General features: G+C 39.4%; 1 protein-coding gene across 1 annotated transcript in view; it reads left to right on the forward strand.

The window, feature by feature from the left end:
* FREM1 (FRAS1 related extracellular matrix 1) overlaps window positions 1-24,584 on the forward strand; it is a 181,421-nt gene that overhangs the window by 29,947 nt on the left and 126,890 nt on the right. The window contains exons 3-5 of the mRNA XM_059142310.1: window positions 4,237-4,331; window positions 6,620-6,921; window positions 8,482-8,678. Of these exons, the coding sequence (XP_058998293.1) occupies window positions 4,237-4,331; window positions 6,620-6,921; window positions 8,482-8,678 (594 nt within the window). The remainder of the gene's footprint in view (window positions 1-4,236; window positions 4,332-6,619; window positions 6,922-8,481; window positions 8,679-24,584) is intronic.

A 24,584-nucleotide genomic window follows, 5' to 3' on the forward strand; every position in this document is an offset into this window, starting at 1 on the left:
TTGAAAATAGTCTGTATTATCATATATTGTACTTGCCTGAAGTAGAAGTTTACCTCTATATAAAATAGGAAATTGGTTCTGGTTTTATGGCTCATCCCTACTGTGGTTTAACTTCCTCCCAATGCAGACAATTTTGAGAATGTTCTGCATTGGCTGCTACTGCTGCTTCTGGAAACATGCACCATTATTTGTGAACCGTGAACATTAACTTTCTTCTCCATTTGGCTAAAGACTTTTATTCCAGGAAGTTACTCCACAGTGGTACTAGATGATGTGGAGACAAATGGAAGGGGACTTAGATCGATACTAACTCAGGTGGTTATTGCAAGCTGTTTGATTTACCGCTCTCAGAGGATAGGCCAGTTCTGAAATACATCACAACTCTGTGGTGGGTTTCTACTTAGGGAGCATTCCTGATGTGACAGCAACAAAATGTCTCTCTCCAGTTTCCCACGAGATTTTCTTTTGTTATTCAGAGCTTCTGATGGGCACCTCCGAACTGAATACAGTAATGGTCCCAGCTCCTAAGGGGTTGTAGTCCCAAGTGTTTGGGACTTGCAGCATCTTTATACTTTCTCCCAACACCGTTTGCACTGCAAAAGTGTGTGTGTGCATGTTTTAAGATTTTGTTTATAAGAGAGAGAGAGAGCATGAGCAGGAGGAAGGGCAAGCAGACTCCCTGCTGGACTTGGGGTCCATTCCAGGACCCCAAGATCATGACCTGAGCCTATGTCAGATGCTTAAGGGACAAAACCACCCAGGTGCCCAGTGGAAGTTTGGTTGGTTGGAACTTACAGTCAGGGAAAGAAGAGAGACCTGAGGTGGCTCATACCTAGATCCCACATGACTAAGGGCAATGAATAGGTGACATGAATAAGCTCAACTACAGAACATGGGTCCTAACTACAAGGACTCAGTTTGTTAAAAGCAAATCCTTGGAGTTTTAGAGAGCAATAGAGGACCCTAGTCCTAGAACACCGGAGTCCGGGGCTGCACGGATGTATATGGGTGCCTTATCAAGAAATGAACTCGTAATTTGGTACCCTTTCCAATCAATATATTTTTAAAAATCATTCAGTATTTATTTAAAAGTGAGGTTGAATATTTTATGAGGGAAGAGAAAAAAATTTCTTCCTGGTTTATTATCTCTGGCCCTACGCGTGCAAAGCAAAAGCCCTGTTCTTCACCAGATTCTCCCTCCTTAGAAAGTAATTTGGGGAGAATATACTGTTCCTTAAGTCAGCCTCTGAGGAGTATCCTCTCCCTGTCTCAAATAGCCTATGACTCATAAACATATATATAGTACTTTCTCCGCAAATAGTGGAATTGTCTCCATTATTTATTTTTGGTGATGTTTAATGGTGTTTGCCATCTGGCTGTCTCTGAGATACTAGAGAGCGAAAGAGCATCTAAGTGACTACAATCAGGTAAAACACTTATTAGAGTCAAGGGTTGTAAGAGATCTCCTAGTCATCTCCATTCCAAAATTTCTCTGATTTTAAGACAAAAATCCAGTTGCTAGAAAGAATATGGAGCAGAAACAGCGTGCCTGTCTGATTTAGGGATGTTTGAATAGGCAGGCCAGGGATGGGGCTCCAAAAAAGTCCCAACTTGTCTCCTCAAGTGCTGTGGCTTTAAAATGAGAAAATGTTCAGTGAGCGCATTTCTGGAGGTAAATGTGGCATCTCAAATGGATTTGTATGGTCTAAAGTAAATATGTGACTTGTATCTTCTAAAATTTATTGTGTAGAAAAGGAACCCATTGAGCTGTGGAGTTTCATTACCCTTTTGTCAGATATTTGTACCAGAAGGAAATCTATGTATCCAGAAAACTTTGTTTCTCAAACTCTTCCTACTTTAGTATGATAATTTCAACAGAAACCAGATTCCTACATAAAGTCTGTTGTTTTCTCTTTTCTTTTTTTTGGGGGGGGGTTGGGGGAGATTATGTGCTTATTTTTAATGCAACGCTTCCAAGGCTTGATTTCTTATGGTGTTTTTGAAATTAAGCATAGCCGAATGCGTGTGCATACACACAAAGCCCAAGCATTATTCTTTAATAGCACTTACCAGTAAGTTGAAAGCAAGGCTTATGTGAACCCGTTTCTAGTGAGATGACTGTATTAACAACACCCTGCTGTGTAATGAACAGTTTTATTTGATTTGCACAGAAAATGTTTTGTTTAACATCTGTTCAATTAGTGTTTTCATTTCATTACTGAAGTTTGTCTTAGGACCAACAGGTTCATTTTCCTATTGGATATTTGGAAAGGGATTTCCATTGGCGCACACCAGTACCTTCTGTTTAGATAACCCTCCTGATGTAGTCAATTAGACAAGGTCTGTGGCAATATGTTTTCCCCATGTTTTAGGACACAACTTCCTCACACAGAGCACTTCTCACACCTGTTTCAAAGCAAGACATTTCTTGGGTGGAAAATCCCCTCAGTTTAGAGCTGAGCTTGCTTTTTTGAATCAGAAATGCGGCCGTAAGAAAACATCTCTAGGTTGAACCAGTATACTGTCATTAAAGTGAGTAATGAATTAGGAATGTGTGACAATTTAATTATAAATTGTAATTGAAAAGCAGTTGAAGTGGAAAAAAACCAAGGCTAGACAGTAATTAGAAAAGGATTTAGCTCTCCTTTGTTTTAGTTAGTAAATTTATGGACAATTATGGTTGTCGCCTTTTATAAAAGGAAAACATATTACGAAAATAAAACAGATGTTTCTTTTAACAAACCAGATTGTCTCTTTATCACCAGGACTATTTGTCAATGATATGGGGAAGGTCTTTCCTTTATCTCCTTCTTTGTTGTCAATTAAAAAGAGGAGCCAATGATGTCTGTGGGAAAAGATCATTTGTATTAGTAGTAAAGTCTTAGAGAGGATGATGTTGTCTGTAAATGTTTGAAACTGTGACAGAATGTAGGCTAAACACCATGAACTCAACAGTTATGGTATGGGGATACTTCAAGGGTATTTCTTAACACTCTGACAAGTCAGGTTGGGCAGAAGGAGAGTCATGGTGTGGTTGGGAGAGAAAATTCTTCTTTTAAGAATTACAGTCCCCTCCCGCCCTCCAAAAAAGAGAGTTCCCAAAATACAACGGTGCAGTTTCCTTAATAGGGATTCAGTTAATTATAATTTTATTTGGATGGAAGAAATTACCTTTAGCTTGCTATTGGTCTCATCAACCACTTTAAAAAAAGATTTTGTTTATTTATTTGAGAGAGGGAAAGTGCATGAGCAGAGGGGGGCCAGGGAGGGAGAGGTGGAGGGAGAATCAGGCTCTCCGCTGAGCAGGAAACCCCAGGTGGGACTTGATTCCAGGACCTGGGGATCACAACCCAAGCTGAAGGCAGGCGCTTAACCACCCATGCCCCCTCATCAACCATTTCTGCTGTTCGTAACCAGTAAAGCAGTCTTTTGCAATTATATGAGAAGCAGTTTGGGGCCACGTTTGGCTCTGATCAACCACAACAGTGTCCATAGCCTGTGGCTTTATTTTGGAATATAAAAATGCTATTTGGAAAAGAAAGAAAGGAAAAGAAAAAGATATATAATCAATACAGTGTGTTAGTGTGTGGGGTAATGTGTACCTTTTCATGCATATGCACAGGTAGGCCTCTAATTCCATTGCTATGAACCCCTGAAGGGTGTGGCTGTATTATATTTTGATAAATGGAACCATAGTTTAAATATACTGGAGACTGTAAACAGAATCATTTTAAGAGATAATTACTCCTTAATATATCTGCTTGATCTGTTTGGATTATCATGGTTTAGATACTCTTTTTTTTTTTTTTAAAGATTTTATTTATTTATTTGACAGAGATTGAGATGAGATCACAAGCAGGCAGAGAGGCAGGCAGAGAGAGAGTGGGAAGCAGGCTTCCCGCTGAGCAGAGAGCCCGATGCAGGGCTGGATCCCAGGACCCTGAGATCATGACTTGAGCTGAAGGCAGAGGCTTAACCCACTGAGCCACCCATGCACCCCATGGTTTAGGTATTCTTAAAATAAGACACATCTATAGAAGCAGGCTGGGAGTGGGCACAGGGGTGGGCAGAGATGGTGGTGGTTACAACATGGACACGCGTACGCACACATATACACACTCAGACATACCGTTCTAACAGACCATGGTTTCCCTAGGCGGTACTCTGCTGCCAGAAACATCTAATCTTGTACCAATTTTTTTCACAAGTATTTATCCATTTCTTCACGTGAACTAGGTCTTTGACTGCCATTTCCTTCCCAATGAAGTAAAGTATATTCATAATGGTTGCCCGATTCTTGATGAAGACACAGTGAAGCTTAGACTTTACAGGTAAGCAGCACACATAACCATTCTGTGTACTTCTTCAGGATTTTTCTATAGATTGATGTTATCATGAGGCTAGTTGCTAGATCCCAAACAAGCAAGTAATCAGTAGAAATTGGGGACCTAAGTAGGTGAGGCAAGAATTGTCGATTTTCAATTATCTTTATTTGTATCATCTTTTCTGTGGAAAGCTTCTGTCCTGTTCCCCTGTAAAGTTCTTGTACAGGTCACTCTGGTGATCTACCTTCCTGCTTATGATGGGAAATTAAAATTACGAAATACAAATTCTTAAAAAGAACTCAAAAAACATATTCCAAAATTGAATGCTATTCTTTATTTTGATTATCAGCTGCTCAGTTAATAAGAAGTCAGGTATGTCTTCTAATCGTAAGCATATTAAATAATAAAAATGTTTAAATAATCAGCTATAAAGTTAAGTACAGAGTGTCTGTGTGAGCCAGCAATTCTACTCTTAAATATATGTGTAAGAGAAATAAAAACCTTTATTTCCCCCAAAACTTGCACACAGATCTTCATTGTAGCATCATTCATAATAGCTAAAAATTTGAAATAACCCAACTGATGAATGTGTGAACAAAATGTGGTGTATCCATACAATGGAATATTACTCAGCGGATGAAGTACTGATGTAGGCTGTAACATGGGCGAACCTCGAGACCATCATGCGAAATGAAACACACCAGACACAAAAGGTCACATACCTTTTCTAGAAAAGGCAAATTCATAAAACACAGAACGCAGATTAGTGGTTGCCAGGGGCCGGGGGAAGGGCAAATGGGGAGTGATCACTAACGGGTAAGGATTTCTTTCTGTGGGAATAAAAACGTTCTGGAATTAGGTGGTTGTGAAGGTTGCACCACCTTATGAATATACTAAAAACCACTGAGTTGTATACTTTAAAAAGGTAAATTTCATCTCAGTAAAAATTAGCTTAAAAATTAAGTTCATGGTTATGGTATTGCTCACTTCATAGAGGTAACTGACAACGCAGTTGGCGGAGTAGGTTTTTTTTTTTTTTTTCCAAGATTTTACTGACTTATTTGATAGGGAGAGAGCACAACAGGAGGAGATGCAGGCAGAGGGCGAGGGAGAAGCAGGCTCCCAGCTGAGGGGAGAGCCTGACATGGGGCTCGATGCCAGGACCCTGGGAATATGATCTGAGCCAAAGGCAGATGCTTAACTGACTGAGCCACCCAGGCTTTTAGATAGGTTTTTGGAGTAGGCTTTTAGATAGATTTTTACGGCGGTTATGAATATCTGGTTGAAATATCTTAGTATGAATTTCCCTTAAGTACCACAGTACTATTGCAAAGAGTTTTGTAGAAGACACTAGCATGTTGAATCGTTCTATAGACACTTATAATCACCTACTATAACTCAAGGCCCAATGCTGGGCATAGGAAACACAAGAATGAAGATTCATGGATTTTTGGTGTTCATAATCTGATGCAAAATATGGTAGATAACTGTAATGTGAACAAGGGCTGAAAGAGAGGCTTGAACACAATGCTGTGCTCAAAAAATGAAATAGTACCCAGAGATTCTGTATCACCAGCACACAGGGCTGTTTGATCTTTCTAAGGCTTTAGAGTTAAAAAACTAACCTTGGACAGCTTGCCTGGAAAAGCTGGTGGTTCTGGCTTCTCCCACTTCTTCCTTGAGTTTCCAAGGGGCAGGATAGGGGATTTGGCGAGCAGGGCTCAGTCAGAGCAGCTGCTGGAGGACATTCGAAAGAAAATATTTAGAGGAGCTGGAGGCAGAAAATCAGAGAACATGCTTATTCCCCTCTCTTCTCCCCATCAGCTCCTTTGGCGAGCTACTTGGCCTCTCTCTGCCTCAGATTCCCCCTCTGTAAAGTGGAATTTACAATGTCTCTCGTAGGTTTCTGAAGCGCAGAAAGGTGTTGATGCTTCAGAAACTCCACATCCTTTCACTCCTGAATTAAGACCCGATCCATAAATTACACAAGCTTGCTACTCAAATGACAGATGTGCTAGAAGTGAGACTCTGAGCTCCCAGCCATCGTTCCATATCAATGTGGATGATGGGTTTGAGAGAAGGTGTGGAAAGAAAGCTCATTGGGGAGGGAGATGGCAGATAAAGGAGTTGACACCAAGATAAGGAGAAGAAAGGAAGAGATCAGAGATCGGGAGTCGAGTATATAACAAAATGCAAACTCTACCCTATATGCGCATTTTATAAAGTCAGTCTTTAGATACCGGAAGTGTACCTGAGCTCTGCTAAACATTGCCTTTGCTTTGTTCTCTCCACAGATTTACTGAGACTGATACCTTCACAGAAACCTTTATCCTGCGGGTCTATCTCCTCGAACCAGACTGTAACATCATCCGTAGGAGTAACAATGTCCTGGAGGTGTCTGAATTCTATGGTCTTTCCCAAGCCATTGATAAGAACCTCCTCAGATTTGATTACGAGAGGACGGCTGGCCTGGAGTGTACGGTCAGGCTGGATCCTGTGGGAAGCCGGCTGCCAGCCCACGGTCAGATGGTCCTGCTGGAGCCTCGGCCAGAAAAACCTCGTGGAGATCAGCCACACAGTTTTTTCCCTGAGACTCGTATGTACCGTGTTCTTTTTTGTTATTTTTTTTTGAAGATTTATTTATAAGCGAGAGAGGCAGGGAGAGGGAGAAAGTGAGAATGGTGGAGGGAGAGAGGGAAAGTGGGAGAGAATCTCAAGCAGACTCCCTGCTGAGCTTGGAGCCTGATGTGGGGCTGGATCTCACGACCTGAGCCAACACCAAGAGTCAGATGCTTAACCGACTGAACTACCCAGGCTCCCCTCATATGTATGTTTTAATATGTACCCAAATGTTAATAGAACTGACAAAAACATCTGTTAATATTCATCTTCTATTTTGACAAAAAATATCTTTTATCTTTGATATTATAACTGGTTGAACAATGTTGGCTAGTGGTTAAGAGTATGGACTTTGGAATCAAAGTGACCTTGGTTTGAAACAGCTTCTGCTCTTTATTTCCTAAGTGATTTTAGGTAACATATTTAACCTGGTTAAGTCTCTGTAAAATGGGCAAAGATAGTAGCTGCTCCCCAAGTTTGTGGCCGGATGGAGTAAATGAGATGACATGCATGCAGTGGGCTTCACATGGTGTCGGGCCCATAGCAGGCGCTCAGTGATGGTCAGCTGTTATTCACAGTGGCAGTGGTAGTAAGAGCAGCTGGTGCATTTATTAAGTATTATTTGATTACAAATAAGTTTGACGTAGAGCAGGTGGCCATTAGCTGTGGTTTAAATCAGGAGGAGTTGATGGATGATGTCCCTTCTGTTACTCATCTAATCAGTGTATTTTGGGTACCTCCTCTGTGCATAATAATGTTCTAGGCACTAAGGGAAGACCAATAATCACAGTCATAGTGATACCTTGAATTTGGGCAACAACTTACAGCTAAAGGTATGTTTGCACATGAACCCTCCCATTTAGTGTTCATGACCATCTGGCTAAAAATTAGAACACTCATTTTATACAATAGGGAAAGACCACTCGAAAAATAAGTGGCCTATGGGTATCACCCTACACGACTGTAAAAAGAAGTTGGGCAAAGAAAGAGACACACTCTTCAAGAGATGATGGTGGTTTTTAATGGGAGAGAGCAGATTGGTTCAGGCTATCAAAGATTACTTAAAGGAGGGTTTAGTAAAAGGACTAAGGGGACCTGGAAAGGTGTCAGGACTTGGGGGTGTGATGAACACAGTGGGGAGTGAATTTCAGCAAGTTGAACAGCCTTGGAGAGAGTGCATGATGGAGCCATGGACGTGCATGCTGTGAAGGAAGACCAGCACTAGGATGTGGAAAGCCTGTCTTGACCCAGTGGCCTCTTTGTCAGGGATGTTCAGTCACCAGAACATGTATTTTATTATTTTTTTTTTTTCAGTGTAACATTCTGTGGGCAAGGATCTTGGGGGAGAAAACGGGTCAACCATTCTTTTCAGGAAAAGAAGTTATAGGGTTATTGAACAATGCCATCCCCCTCTGTGAATGATTAGAGGGTATGCGTGGGTATTCCTGAGGCAGTCAGGATCCACGGGAGGGAGGATTTTTAAAAATTTCACATTCATGCTCAAGTAGCTGTCTTAACTCAGTGCTGTACATTCTAGAACTGGGAACAGAGCTGAGGTGTCCAGGTGGAAGCTGTGCCCTGGGACTGAAGAAAATGGGAAGTGCCAAGGTGAGCTGTGAGGAGTTCCTGCTGATGGGGCTTCGCTATCAACACACAGATCCCCCTTCTCCCAACATCGACTACATCTCCATCCAGCTGGACCTCACAGATGGCAGGAGCAAAATCGTGTACAAGGTAGAGTTGGGGCTTATGTGTCTGTGTCCCCAGCTGATCTGTAGCGAGAGAGCCACTCGTGCTGGCTGCCACGCCAGGGACAGCTCCTGTGCTACCATGGGTGGGACTGCCCAGTGACTCATTAGAGCTGCAGAATATAAGTATATAATTTCCCTTCCCTGCCTCTCTTCTAGCTTTGCCCCTCTAAGGCAATGGAGGAAGGTCTGGTCTGGTCACATGCAACCCTTCTTACGCCTCTTCCTTCAGTTTTCTTAAGCTTGACAATTGGTCTTTTGGAGCACCCTCTCTTCCAGGCTTCATTTCCCTCCATCTTGGTTAGAAACTCTTTTCGCCTATTAGAGGAAATGAGGGGGTCCACAAATCAACTAGGCAAGGCTGTGGGAGACAAAGAGCAAGTCTGTCCCAGTATTATGGGAATAGTGGTTTATATCCTTTTTACTCTTTCAGACTGGGAGATGGAAGACCAGGCCATCAAGGAGACAGCCCAAGGCCCCCTCCATCTTTCAGTCTCTTTCAAATCCCCCTGCCCTTTCTTCCTATTGATCTCTTCACTTTGAAATGAAGGTAGAAGATGAAATCAATTTATATGAAATATTTAACACCCTACTGAATTGATTCATGTACTCTGTAATTTGTTTTATTTGGGGCAACTGTGTACCAGCTGAAACAGCTTGGATTCTGTGCTGACATAAGATGATCCAAGATTAGAGTCACGAGAGACCTCCATCTTTCAAAATTTGACTTCTCACAGGATTTCTCCCAAGAAAGTCAGATATTGAACATTGTCACTCCCAAGGAATGGATAAAATACAAAATGATAAGAAAATGACAAGACAGGATCAGAGAATTATAGAATTGAGATAAAAAAACAACAACTTTGAGATGGTCTGGTCAAATCACCTGGTGAATTTTCAAAGATTTTTAAAAAGATTTCTGAGTCTAACATTAATAGCTAAGAGCATGAACCCTGAGCCCACTTTGCCTGGATTCAAGTGTGTGTTTAACTAGCTATTTGACTTGGATTTTATGCCTCATTTTAATAAATCTTAAAATGGAAATAATGGAACTGACTTCTTAGAGTAATTGAGAGAAATAAGATAAAAGGCAGTTGGTGCAAAGCCTAGCACATAGTAAGCACGAGGCGTATTTTGCTAGTTAAAAAAGCCACCCAGGAAAAAAAATGGATCATCAGCTAGGTTTGGAAACAACTGGTGTAGCCCAAACAACTTGTTGTATAATGGTGATCAGAGAAATCATATACCTTGCACATACATACACAGCTGTTTTATGACCGAGTCAGAACTAAATTCTAGGTCTCCTAACTAGTAGTAGATGTCGTCTTGTCTTTGTGACACAAAAATATTTTTACTTTTATCTTATTTTATTTTGTTTTATCTTGAGAGAGAGAGAGAGAGAGAGAGAGAGAATGAGTGGGGACGGGGGAACACAGGGAAAAGAGAGAGAATCTCAAGCAGGTTCCATGCTCAGTGCAGAGCCTGACACAGGGTTCAATCTCAGGACCCTGAGATCATGACCCAAGCCGAAATCAAAAGTTGGATGCTCAATTGACTGAGCCACCCAGGCGCCCCAAAACTTTCACTTTGATTGACGTATCTCCATTAAAAAATACATATACTCATTTTTCTTCCTGACTGATTTTTTTAAATTTATTTTTTATTTATTTTCAGCATAACGGTATTCATTATTTTTTTCACCACACCCAGTGCTTCATGCAATCTGTGCCCTCTATAATACCCACCACCTGGTACCCCAACCTCCCACTCCTCCGCCACTTCAAACCCCCCTCAGATTGTTTTTCAGAGTCCATAGTCTCTCTTCCTGACTGATTTTTAAATTTTACTTCTCTATATTGAGTTAGGGCTTTATTGTTTATATTTTTAGATCAGTTTGATTGGGATTTTACCCCATAAAATGACCTTCTTATTAATTAACCTACTCCATAGTCAGTTTGGCATCATAAAACATTCCTTTATGAATATCAAAGTAATATGTTCACTGCAGAGAATTTTTTTTTTTAAGATTTTATTTATTTATTTGACAGAGATCACAAGCAGGCAGAGAGGCAGGCAGAGAGAGAGAGAGGAGGAAGCAGGCTTTCCGCTGAGCAGAGAGCCCGATGTGGGGCTCAATCCCAGATCCCTGGGATCATGACCTGAGCCGAAGGCAGAGGCTTTAACCCACTAAGCCACCCAGGTGCTCTCAGAGAATTTTTTTTGAAAAACACACAGAAAGCAAAATAAGAAGAAAACGAAATGAGCTCTGTTTCTCCCACTTTTTACACACACACGTATGCACCCTCATGGTCAGGAGACATGCACACCAATGTTGGTTTTGTTTTATGTGACTGAATTTATACTATATTTGAAGATTTTGAATTTTGTTATTTTATTATTTTTATATTTGTACAGTCCATCCTCATCAAGTGACTAAATGACTATTTCGTCCATAATTCCTTCTAGGTTCTTAAGATTTTCTTGTTTATAGTTGCCTTTTTAATCCATCTGAAATGAATTTCATCATATTGTGAAACACAGGAACAGTTTTTTTTCTCCAAGTAGTCAAAAATTTCAACACTAGATTTTGAATAATGAAACTGTTTGTCATTGATTTTTGATGCTTTTTCTATTGAATAGAAAGAAAGGCTAGCTCTGTTGTTTCTTAGATATACCTCCTTATTTCTGTGCCAGTATCAGTTATTCTAAATATAAAAGGTCAGTAATACACTTTAATATTTCACAGGCAAGTTCTTCCTTATCACTTGTCTTCAAAGTTTTCTTATCCATTCTCACCTAATCTTAGTTCTCAATAAAGAATTAAGTCATTTATTTCCATTAAAGTAAATGCCTATGTATTTTTATCAGGATGGGATTAAAACTATAAATTATTTTGGAAATAATTGGAATATTAGAACATTTACCACACTGAGCACTCTCATCCAGAAATGAGGGACCTCACTTCATCTAGGCAAATATTCTTTGATGTGTTTCTGTAAAATTTGCAGTTTTCTTCATGTAAGTTGAGCACACTTACTAGTTCAGTCCTAGGCAGTTTGCTTTTGAGAAATTACTGTGAATAGACACTTTTCCCTCCATTATATCTTCTCATTGGTTACTGATGATAAATAGGAAAGCTATTTTTGGTATAATTTTCTTTTATCTGGCTTCTTTCTTGAATTCAATTATTCTAAGAATTTTTCAGTTCTTTGGGCTTTTGAAGACCATAATTATGTCTTTCACTAATGATGATAATTTTGTCTTTTCTTTTTCAGTAATTATTCTTCCTTTTTTTTTTTTTTTTTTTCTCTATTCCCCACTGGTTTGGCCAGAATAATATTAAATATAATGATGCTTATAAGAATACTTGCTTGTATATTTTATCAGTCTTAACTGCCCACCCACACTGTCCTTTTTTGTGGGGAGGGGTTTAAAATTTAAATTCAATTAATTAACATATAATGTATTATTAGTTTCAGAGGTAGAGGTCTTATCTACCTCTGTGATTCATTAGTCTTATATAATACCCAGTGCTCATTACATCACATGCCCTCCTTAATGTCTAACTCCCAGTTACCCCATCCCTCCCCTCCAGCAATCCTCAATTTGTTTCTATGATTAAGAGTCTCTTATGGGGGATGCCTGGGTGGCTCAGTCATTAGGTGTCATGATCCCTGGGATTGAGCCCCACATTGGGCTCCTGATCTGTGGGAGCCTGCTACTTCTCCCACTCCCTCTGTTTGTGTTCCTCTCTCTGTCAAATATATAAAATCTTAAAAAAAAAAAAAAAGGATCTCTTACGGTATGTCTCCCTCTCGATTTCATCTTGTTTTATTTTCCCTCCTTCCTATACCGTCCTCTGTTTTGTTTCTTACATTCCACATATGAGTGAGATCATATGGTAATTGTCTTTCTCCGATTGACTTACTTCACCTAGCATAATACCCTCTAATTCCATCCATGTCATTGCAAATGGCAAGATTTCATTGTTTTTGATGGCTGAGTTGTATTCCATTACATATATATACCATATCTTCATTATCCACTGATCTGCCAATGGACATCTGGGCTCTTTCCATAATTTGGCTATTGTGGACATTGCTGCTATAAACATTCAGGTGCACATGCCCCTTTGGATCACTATATTTGTATCTTTGGGGTAAATACCCAGTAGTACAGTTCCTGGGTTGTAGGGTATCTCTATTTTCAACTTTTTGAGGAATCTCCATATTGTTTTCCAGAGTGGTTGAACTACTCTGCATCACCAACAGTATAAGAGGGCTCCCCTTTCTCTGCATCCTTGCCAACACCTGTTGTTTCCTGATTTGTTAATGTTAGCCATTCTGACTGGTGTGTGGTGGTATCTCATTGTGGGTTTGATTTGCATTTCCCTGAGGCCAAGTGATGTTGAACACTTTTTCATGTGTTTGTTGGCATCCAGATAGGATGTCTTCTTTCCAGAAATGTCTGTTCATATCCTCTGCCCATTTCTTGTTGGAATTATTCATTCTTTGGGTGTTGAGTTTGTTGGATACTAGTCCTTTATCTGGTAAGACATTTGCAAATATTTTCTCCCATTCTGTTGGTTGTCTTTTGGTTGTTGACTATTTCCTTTGCTGTGTAAAAGCTTTTTTTCTTGATGAATTTCCAATAGTTCACTTTTGCTGTCATTTCCCTTGCCTTTGGCAATGTGTCTATGAAGAAGTTGCTGTGGCTAAGGTTGAAGAGGTTGCTGCCTGTGTTCTTCTCAAGGATTTTCATGGATTCTTTTCATGGTGTAACAAAATGGTCTGGTTTCAGTCTTCTGCATGTGGCTGTCCAATTTTCCCAACACCAATTTGTTGAAGAGACTGTCTTTTTTCTATTGGATATTCTTTCCTGCTTTGTTGAAGATTAGTTGACCATAGAGTTGAGGATCTATTTCTGGGCTCTCTACTCTGTTCCACTGTGTGTCTGTTTTTATGCCCGTACCATGCTTTCTTGATGATTATAGCTTTGTAATATAGCTTGAAGTCCAGAATTGTGATGCCACCAGCTTTGTTTTTCTTTTTCATCATTCCTTTGGCTATTTGGGATCTCTTCTGGTTCCATACAAATTTTAGGATTGTTCCAGCTCTGTGAAAAAAAAATTGACAGTATTCTGATAGGGATTGCATGGAATGTATAGATTGCTCTAAGTAGCATAGACATTTTCACTGTATTTGTTCTTCCAGTCCATGAGCATGGAATGTTTTTCCATTTCATTGTGTCTTCCTCAATTTCTTTCATGAGTGTTCTATAGTCTTCTGAGTACAGATCCTTTGCGTCTTTCTTTAAGTTCATTACTATGGTTTTTGGTGCAAACTGTAAATGGGATCAATTCCTTAATTTTTCTTTCTTTTGTCTCATTGTTAGTGTATAGAAATGCACTAATTTTGTATCCTCCTGCTTTGCTGAATTCCTGTATGAGTTCTAGCAACTTGGGGGTGGAGTCTTTTGGGTTTTCCACATAGTTTATCATGCCATTTGAAAAAAGTGAGAGTTTGACTTCTTCTGTGCAGATTTGGATATCTTTTATTTCTTTTTGATGTAAGATTGCTGAGGCTATGACTTCTAGTACTATGTTGAACAACAGCAGCGATAGTGGATTTCTCTGCCCTGTTCCAGCCCTCAAGGAAGAGCTCTCAGTTTTTCCTATTGAGAATGATATTTGCTATGGGTTTTTTGTAAATGGCTTTTATGTTATTGAGTGATATTCCCTCTATACACTGTGGAGAGTTTTAATCAAGAAAGGATGCTAGACTTTGTCAAATACTTTTCCTGCGTCTATTGAGAGGATTATATGGTTCTTATCCTTTATTTTATTAATGTAGTGGATCATATTGATCAATTTGCTGATGTTGAACCAGCCTTGCAGCCCAGGCATAAATCCCACTTTGTCGTGGTAAATAATCCTTTTAATGTACTGTTGGAGCTTATGGGCTAAGATCTTGCTGAAAATTTTTGCATCCATGTTCCTCAGAGATATTGTCTATAATTCTTTTTGGTGGGATCTTTGACTAGTTTTGGGATCATGGCAATGCTGGCCTCACAGAATGAGTTTGGAAGTTTTTCTTCTATTTCTATTTTGAAACAGCTTAAGAAGAAAAGGTATTAGTTCTTCCTTAAATGTTTGGTAGAATTCTCTGGAAAGCCATCTAGCCCTGGACTCTTGTTTTTTGGGAGATTTTTAATTACTTTTTCAGTTTCCTTGCTGGTTATGGGTCTGTTCAGGTTTTCTATTTCTTCCTGTTTTCTGTTTTAGTTTAGTTTGGTAGTTTGTGTGTTGCTAGGAATGCATCCATTTCCTCCAGATAGCCTAATTTGTTGGCATATAGTTGCTCATAATATGTTCTTATACTTGTTTGTATTTCTTCGGTGTTGGCTGTAATCCTTGCTCTTTCATTCATAATTTCATTTATTTGGGTCCTTTCTTTTTTCTTTTTGATAAGTCTGGCCAGGGATTTATCAATCTTATTAATTCTTTCAAAGAACTACCTCCTAGTTTTGTTGATCTGTTTTACTGCTTTTTTCTATGGTTTCTATTTCATTGATTTCTGCTCTAATCTTTGTTAATTCTCTTTTCTTGCTAGATTTAGGTTTTATTTGCTGTTCTTTCTCTTGCTCTGTTAGGTGTAAAGTTAGGTTGTGTATTTGAGACTTTTTTCTTTCTTGAGAAGGGTTTGTATTGCTATATACTTCCCTCTCATGACCACCTTTGCTGCATCCTAAAGGTTTTGAACAGATGTGTTTTCATTTTCATTTCTTTCCATGAATTTTTAAAAGTCTTCTTTAATTTTCTGGTTAGCCCATTCTTTTTTCAGTGGGATGCTCTTTAACCTCCATGTATTGAAGTCGTTCCCAATTTTCCCCTTGTGATTGAATTCTAATTTCAAAGCGCTGTGTCCAAAAATATGCAGGGAATAATCCTAGTCTTTTGGTACCAATTGAGATCTGAGTTGTGACCCAGTGTGTGATCTCTTCTGGAGACTCTTCCATGTGCACTCGAGAAGAATGTGTGTTCAGTTGCTTTAGGATGGTATGTTCTGAATATATCTGTGAAGTCCATCTGATCTAATGTGTCATTCAAAGCTCTTATTTCCTTATTGATTTGCTGCTTAAATGAGCTGTCCATTCGTGAGTGGGGTGTTAAAGTCCCCTACTATTATTGTATTATTACCAATGAATTTCTTTATGCTGTTATTAATTGATTTATGTATTTGGGTGCTTCCAAGTTGGAGGCATAGATATTTATAATTGTTTAGCTCTTTGTGTTGGATAGACCCTTTATGTATGATAGACTGTCCTTCCTCATCTCTTATTACAATCTTTGGTTTAAAATCTAATTTGTCTGATATAAGGATTGCCTCTCCTGCAGCTTTTTTTCTGAAGTCCATCAGCGTGGTAAATGGTTTAACACCCCCACACTTCCAGTTTGGAGGAGATTCATCTGAAACGAATCTCTTGTGGACAACATATTAATGGGTCTTGCTTTTTTATCCATCCAATATCCTTTGTCTTTTGATTGGAACATTTAGTCCATTTACATTTAGAGTAACTATTGTAAGATATGAATTTAGTGCCATTATATTAACTGTAAAGTTACTGTTTCTGTATATTGTCTCTGTTCCTTTCTGGTCTAGGTTACTTTTGGGCTCTCTTTTCACTTAAAGGATCTCTTTTAATATCTCTTGCAAGGCTGGTTTCATGATCACAAATTCTTTTGGTTTCTCTGTGTCCTAGAAGCTTTTTATCTCTCCCATTTTGAATGACATCATAGCTGGATAAGTATTCTTGGCTGCGTATTTTTCTCATTTAGCATCCTGAAAATATCATACTTGTCCTTTTCGGCCTGCCAGGTCTCTGTGGATAGGTTTGTTCCCAATCTAATGTTTCTACTCTTGTAGTTTATGGACCTTTTGTCCTGAGCTGCTTTCAGGTTTTTCTCTTTGTCTCTGAGATTTGCAACTTTCACTGTTATATAGCAGGATGTTGACCTATTTTTATTGATTTTGAAGGTGGGGGTCTCTGTGTCTTCTGGGCTGGAATGCCTGTTTCTTTCCCCAGATTAAGGAAGTTCTTTGCTATAATTTGCTCCAATATACCTCCTGCTTCTCTCTCTTCCTCTTCTTCTTGGATCCCAATTATTCTAATATTGTTTTGCTTTATGCTATCATTTATCTCTCAAATTCTTCCCTTTATCTCTCTTTTTCAGTGGTTATTCATCTCTTTTTTTCTCAGCTTCTTTATTTTCCATTATTTGGTCTTCTATATCATGAATTATCTCTTCTGCCTCATTTATCCTAGCAATTAGAGCCTCTGTTTTTTTATTACATCACATTAATAGCCTTTTGATTTTAACTTTATTAGATTTTAGTTCTTTTATTCCTCCAGAAGGGGATTCTCTAGTGTCCCCTATGCTTGTTCCATACCAGGTTTGAAATGTATTTTGGTCTGTTTGTTAGAAGAAACTGTATCCCACAATTGTAAAGAAAGGAAAACTTATGTATACATAAAATAAAATTAAATACAATGAAAGTATAGAATGTAAGTATAAAAAGGAAAATTGTAAAATATTTTTTAAAAAGGAGTTAATACATTTCCTTGGGGGGAGACAAGATGGTGGTGAAGTAGGAGGTGGCACCCTTTCAACCTGTACCCTAAAGTGAGCTGATTACCTTCCAAAGAACTCCAATCACCCACGAATTCAGCCTGAGATCAGAATTATACACGTTTGGATCTCTACAGGAGCAGAAGACGCCAGTGGGCAGGTAAAGCGAGTGGGAACATCGGACTGCTATCAGAAGATAAATAAAAGGGGGAGGGAGCCACCAGAGCTGACCCCTTGGAAAGTAATATCCCAATAGGAGAGTCCCTGCGTCTGGAGACCAGCATTAACTTAGAGTCTGGTAGAAAGCACTCAAAAAGAGCAAAGGATCACGTTGGGGGGGGGGGAATTGTGGGAATTGGGGCAGTTAGGGACAGGGGCTGAAGTCCCCAGACCCAGGACAGCCAGCCCTGGTGCAGAGCCAGAGAGAGTGCAGTGGAGAAACCAGGTCTTGGTCCCTGAGCCACCAGCTTGCCTGAGAGCGCATGGAGTCCAGCCCCTCACAGGAGCCTCGCCAGCTGGCAGAAGCACAGACTTTTTACAGTCTCCACGCTCGCTCTGTGCCCTGCTATCAGAGTCCGAGTCGGACCCCCCGCCCTCCTCTAAGAGAAGTGTGCACAGGCAGCAGTCTGGTGCTCTCAGACCCGGAAAGACCAGGCACTCCCAGCCCCGGCCAGTGGGAAAATTTCAGTGTGCAATTGCTGCTTGGAACATCTCTGGCGATCTGGAGCTGGCCAGACAGCTGCCGCTGCCGTGGTTTTGGATACAAGCAAAAAATCCTGCGTCCCCAGGGACCACGACTCGGAACCTGTTCTGCCTGCGGCCAAGGGGGAATATATTTGGGCTCTGCAGCCAGACTGAGGCTTCTCTCTGAGAGCGAGGTCAGGGTGCAGTTTGCTTTCCTCTAAACCTACAAAAACCATCAAAAGCGGTCAAGGCGAGAGAGAAAAAAAAAAAAGTGAACAAACATAAAAACCTCCAGAGACAAAAGCCTGAAAAAAACCAGTTTCCTCAGAGCCCACCCCCTTGAGGGGAGCAGGAGGACTTAACTCAGAGAACATCATTGACTGAAAACCCACGTGGCAGGCCCCTCCCCTAGAAAACCAACCAGGAAAGGAAAAAAAAAAAAAAAGATGACAAGACAACTTTTATTTTTAATTTGTTCCCACTATTCTGGCTCATTTCTTTTTTATATAGATAATTTTTTAGCCTATTTACCATCACAGTGAGATGTCCAGTACATCAAATTCCATAATAACCTTCTAACCTGAACTTTTTGATACATACACCTGTGTTTTTCTTTTGAATTTCTATTTTTTAAGTTTCTTTTTTTTAAATTTTAGTTTAGTCTAGTTTATTTATTTTTTATTTTTATTTTCTAATATTCATATAGAGTTAAACTTCAAGGTAATCCCCTTTCCCCAATGAATGCTACCCCTATAGGTAAACCAATTTTTAATCCCCCTTTATCTTAGAAAAGTTGAATCCTTTAACAAAGGTATTAAGATACATCCAGAAAGAATCAAAACAACCTTCCTCACCCACACTGAGAATTTATAACCACTCTCCCATCTTTTTCTTTCACCAGTGTTTCTGTGTTTTTGTGTTTGTCCTGATAGTATATAAATCTTACAGTTGGGGTTCTTTTTGACAAGGTTCGTCCTTTATTTGCATATATCTATATCTATATCTATATCTATATATATATATGGGTTTTTTTTTTCTCTTGTCATATACTTTTATCAGTCTTTTTGTTTGTCTGTTTTTATTTGTATACTTCATAAATCTTACCTTGGGGCCCATTTGGGCTGAAACTTCTCTTTTATCTTCCCTTTCTTTCCTGTCTCTCTCTTTTTCTTTTCTGTTTTCTCTTGTTTGGGTGGGAAATCCTGATTGTTCAGAAGTGTTCCAGGTTGCATCTTGACTGCACCATGGTCGATACATCCAGCTACATCCGTTCAACCATCTCTCACCAAAATGACTAGGAGGAGGAATGCCCAACAGAAGAAAAATACAGAGGATGGGCATTCTGCAACAGCGCTAATGGCTATCAACATAGACAATATGTCAGAAAGAGAATTCAGGCTAACAATTATCCAGGCAATAGCTAGGTTGGAGAAAGCCATGGATGACCAAACGGAATTGATTAGGGCCGAACTGAAAGCAACCAGAGATGATGTTCACAATGTTAAGGCAGAGCTAAAAGCTACCAATGATGAGGTTCACAATGCTCTCAATGAGTTCCAATCTAAATTCTCTCAAAGCTAGGATAACTGAGACAGAAGATAGAATTAGTGATCTGGAGGACAAACAGATAGAAAGGATCAGGAGGAAGCCTGGAACAAACAGCTTAGAAGCCATGAAAACAGAATCAGGGAAATAAATGATGCCATGAAATGTTTCAACATCAGAATTATTGGAATCCCTGAAGGGGAGGAGAGGAGAAATAAAGAAGCCTAGAAGATATAGTGGAACAAGTTCTTCATGAAAATTTTCCCAATCTGGTGAATGGAACCAGTGTTCATGTACTAGAGGCCGAACGGTCTCCACCCAAGATTATAGATTCCAGAAAAATATCAAGGCACCTGATAGTCAAATTGAGGAATCATAATTGTAGATATAATCTCTTGAAAGCTGCTAGGACAAAGAGGCTCCTTACTTACAGAGGAAAGCCCATCAGAATAACATCAGACCTGTCCACAGAGACCTGGCAAGCTAGAAGGGGCTGGCAAGATATATTCAGGGCACTAAATGAGAAGAGCATGCAGCCAAGAATACTTTATCCAGCAAGACTGACATTCAAAATGGATGGAGAGATAAAGAATTTCCAAGACCGGCAAGGCTTAAAAGACTATACAACCACCAAGCTGATACCTCAGGGAATATTAAGGGGGGTTCTATAAAAGAGGAAAAATCCTAAGAATAGCATTGAACAGAAATATAGACACAATCTACAGAAAGAAAGACTTCAAAGGTAATATGATGTCAATAAAAACGTATGTATCAATAATCACTCTCAATGTGAATGGCCTAAATGTGCCCATAAAATGGCACAGGGTTGCAGATTGGATAAAATGACAGGACCCATCCATATGTTGTCTACAAGAGACCCATTTTGAACCTAAAGATACACCCAGACTGAAAGTGAAGAGATGGAGAAGCATCTTTCATGTCAGTGGGCCTCAAAAGAAGGCCGGGGTAGCGATTCTCATATCAGACAAATTAGATTTTAAACTAAAGACTGTAGTCAGAGATACAGAAGGACACATCATTCGTAAAGGGACTATCCACCAAGATGATCTAACAATTGTAAATATCTATGCCCCCAATATGGGAGCAGCCAATTACATAAAAAAACCTGTTAATCAAGATAAAGAGTCATATTGATATGAATACATTAATAGTAGGAGATCTTAACACACCTCTCTCAGAAATAAACAGATCATCGAAGCAGAAAATCAATAAAGAAACAAGAGCATTGAATGACACATTGGACCAGATGGACCTCATAGATATTTACAGAATATTCCACTCTAAAACAACAGAATATTCAGTCTTCTCAAGTGCACATGGAACCTTCTCAAGAATAGACCACATATTGGGTCAGAAATCAGGACTCAACCGATACCAAAAGACTGAGATTATTCCCTGCACATTCTCAGATCACAATGCTTTGCAACTGGAGCTCAATCACAAGGAAAAGTTCGGAAGGAACTCAAACACCTGGAAACTAAAGACCACCTTGCTTAAGAATGCTTGGATCAACCAGGAGATCAAAGAAGAACTGAAACAATTCATGGAAACCAATGAGAATGAAGACACGTTGGTCCAAAACCTATGGGATACAGCAAAGGCAGTCCTAAGGGGAATACATAGCCATGCAAGCCTCCCTCAAAAAAATTGAAAAATACAGAATACACCAGCTGTCTCTACACCTTAAAGAACTGGAGAATCAACAACAAATCAAACCAACTCCACACATAAGAAGAGAAATAATCAAGATTAGAGCTGAGATCAATGAGGTAGAAACCAGAGACATAGTAGAATGTATCAATGAAAATAGAAGCTGGTTTTTTTGAAAGAATCAATATGATCAATAAACCATTGGCCACACTAATCCAAAAGAAAAGAGAGAAAGCCCAAATTAATAAAACTATGAGTGAAAAGGGAGAGATCACAACTAACACCAAGGAAGTAGAAACAATCATCAGAAGTTATTACCAACGGTTATATGCCAATAAGCTAAGCAACCTAGATGAAATGGATACGTTCCTGGAAAACTATAAACTCCCAAAATTGAACCAGGAAGAAATTTACAACCTGAATAGACCAATATCTAGTAACAAGATTGAAGCAGTGATCAAAAACCTCCCAAAAAACAAGAGCCCAGGACCTGATGGATTCCCTGGAGAATTCTACCGAACTTTCAAGGAATAAATAACACCTATTCTCCTGAAGCTGTTTCAAAAAATTAAAGCAGAAGGAAAATTTCCAGACTCTCTTTATGAAGCCAGCATTACCTTGATCCCCACACCAGGCAAAGACCCTATCAAAAAGGAGAATTTCAGACCAATATCTCTGATGAACATGGATGCTAAGATTCTCAACAAGATCCTAGCAAACAGGATTCAACAGCACATTAAAAAGATTATCCACCATGACCAAGTGGGATTCATTCCTGGGCTACAAGGATGGTTCAACATTTGCAAATTAAACAATGTGATAGAACAAATTAATACGAGAAGAGAGAAGAACCACATGGTCCTCTCAATTGATGCAGAAAAAGCATTTGACAAAATCCAGCATACATTCCTGATTAAAACGCTTCAAAGTATAGGGATAGAGGGAACATTCCTGAACTTCATAAAATCTATCTATGAAAGACCCACAGCAAATATCATCCTCAATGGGAAAAAGCTTGCATCCTTCCCGTTGAGATCAGGAACACGACAAGGATGCCCACTCTCACCACTCTTGTTCAATATAGTATTAGAAGTCCTAGCAACAGCAATCCAACAACAAAGAGAAATAAAAGGTATCCAAATGGGCAATGAAGAAGTCAAACTCTCTCTCTTTTCAGTTGACATGATTCTTTAAATGGAAAACCCAAAAGACTCCATCCCCAAACTACTAGAACTCATACAGCAATTCAGCAATGTGGCAGTATATAAAGTCAATGTACAGAAATCAGTAGCTTTCTTATACACTAACAATGAAAATATAGAAAGGGAAATTAGAGAATCGATTCCATTTACTATAGCACCAAGAACCATAAGACACCTGGGAATAAACCTAACCAAAGAGGTAAAGGATCTGTACTCGAGGAACTGCAGAACACTCATGAAAGAAATTGAAGAAGACACAAAAAGATGGAAGACCATTGCATGCTCTTGGATCGGAAGAATAAACATTGTTAAGATGTCTATACTGCCTAGAGAAATCTATACTTTTAATGCCATTCTGATCAAAATTCTACTGGTATTTTTCAAAGATCTGGAGCAAATAATCCAAAAATTTGTATGAAATCAGAAGAGACCCAGAATCACTAAGGAAGTGTTGAAAAACAAAAATAAAAGTGGGGGCATCACGTTAGCCAATTTCAAGCTTTTCTACAAAGCTCTGATCACCAAGACAGCATGGTAATGGCATAAAAACAGACACATAGGCCAGTGGAACAGAGTAGTGAACCCAGATATGGACCCTCAACTCTATGGTCAAATAATCTTTGACAAAACCGGAAAAAATTTACAGTGGATAAAAGACAGTCTCTTCAATAAATGGTGCTAGGAAAACTGGACAGCTATATGTAGAAGAATGAAACTCGACCATTCTCTTAACACCGTACACAAAGATAAACTCTATATGGATAAAAGACCTCAATGTGAGATAGAAATCCATCGAATCCTAGAGGAGAACATAGGTAGTAACCTCTTCGATAACAGCCACAGCAACTTCTTTCAAGATATGTCTCCAAAGGCAAAGGAAAGAAAAGCGAAAATGAACTTTTGGGACTTCATCAAAATCAAAAGCTTCTGCACAGCAAAGGAAATAGTCAAGAAAACAAAGAGGCAACCCATGGAATGGGAGAAGATATTTGCAAATGACAGTACAGACAAAAGGTTGATATCCAGGATCTATAAAGAACTCCTCAAACTCAACACACACAAAACAGACAATCATATCAAAAAATGGGCAGAAGATATGAACAGACACCTCTCCAATGAAGACATAAAAATGGCTATCAGACACATGAAAAAATGTTCATCATCACTAGCCATCAGGGAGATTCAAATTAAAACCACATTGAGAAACCACCTTATACCAGTTAGAATGGCCAAAATTAGCAAGACAGGAAACAACATGTGTTGGAGGGGATGTGGAGAAAGGGGAACCCTCTTACACTGTTGGTGGGAATGCAAGTTGGTGTAGCCACTTTGGAGAACCGTGTGGAGATTCCTCAAGAAATTAAAAATAGACCTTCTCTATGACCCTACAATTGCACTACTGGGTATTTACCCCAAACATACAGATGGAGTGAAAAGAAGGGCCATCTGTACCCCAATGTTTATAGCAGCAATGGCCATGGTCGCCAAACTGTGGAAAGAACCAAGATGCCCTTCAACGGACGAATGGATAAGGAAGATGTGGTCCATATACACAATGGAGTATTATGCCTTCATCAGAAAGGATGAATACCCAACTTTTGTATCAACATGGACGGGACTGGAAGGGATTATGCAGAGAGAGTCACTTATCATATGGTTTCACTTATTTTTGGAGCTTAACAAATAGCATGGAGGACAAAGGGAGTTAGAGAGGAGAAGGGAGTTGAGGGAAATTGGAAGGGGAGGTGAACCATGAGAGACTATGGACTCTGAAAAACAATCAGGGTTTTGAAGGGGCGGGGGGTTGGAGGTTGGGGGAACCAGGTGGTGGGTATTGGAGAGGGCACAGATTGCATGGAGCACTGGGTGTGGTGCAAAAACAATGAATACTGTTACACTGAATAGAAATTAAAAGAAAAAGGAGTTAATAAAATAAGAAATTGGTTGAAAAAGGAAAGAGAAAAAATTGAAGTGGAAAGACTAAAGAATAGGGGGGAAAAAGCCATGAATTCTATATAGTGTTTTCCCCGAGTGCTGGAGTTGTGTAGTTCTCTATGATGGGTAAACTTGGTCTTAGTTGGATGTTCTTGTTGATCACCTTGGGTGGGGAGTCTGTTGCACTGATTCTCAGGTGTCTTTACCTTAGGCAGAATTGCAGCAC

The sequence above is a fragment of the Mustela lutreola genome, chromosome 12 (assembly GCF_030435805.1).
Source record: "Mustela lutreola isolate mMusLut2 chromosome 12, mMusLut2.pri, whole genome shotgun sequence".
Taxonomy (NCBI): Eukaryota; Metazoa; Chordata; class Mammalia; order Carnivora; family Mustelidae; genus Mustela; species Mustela lutreola.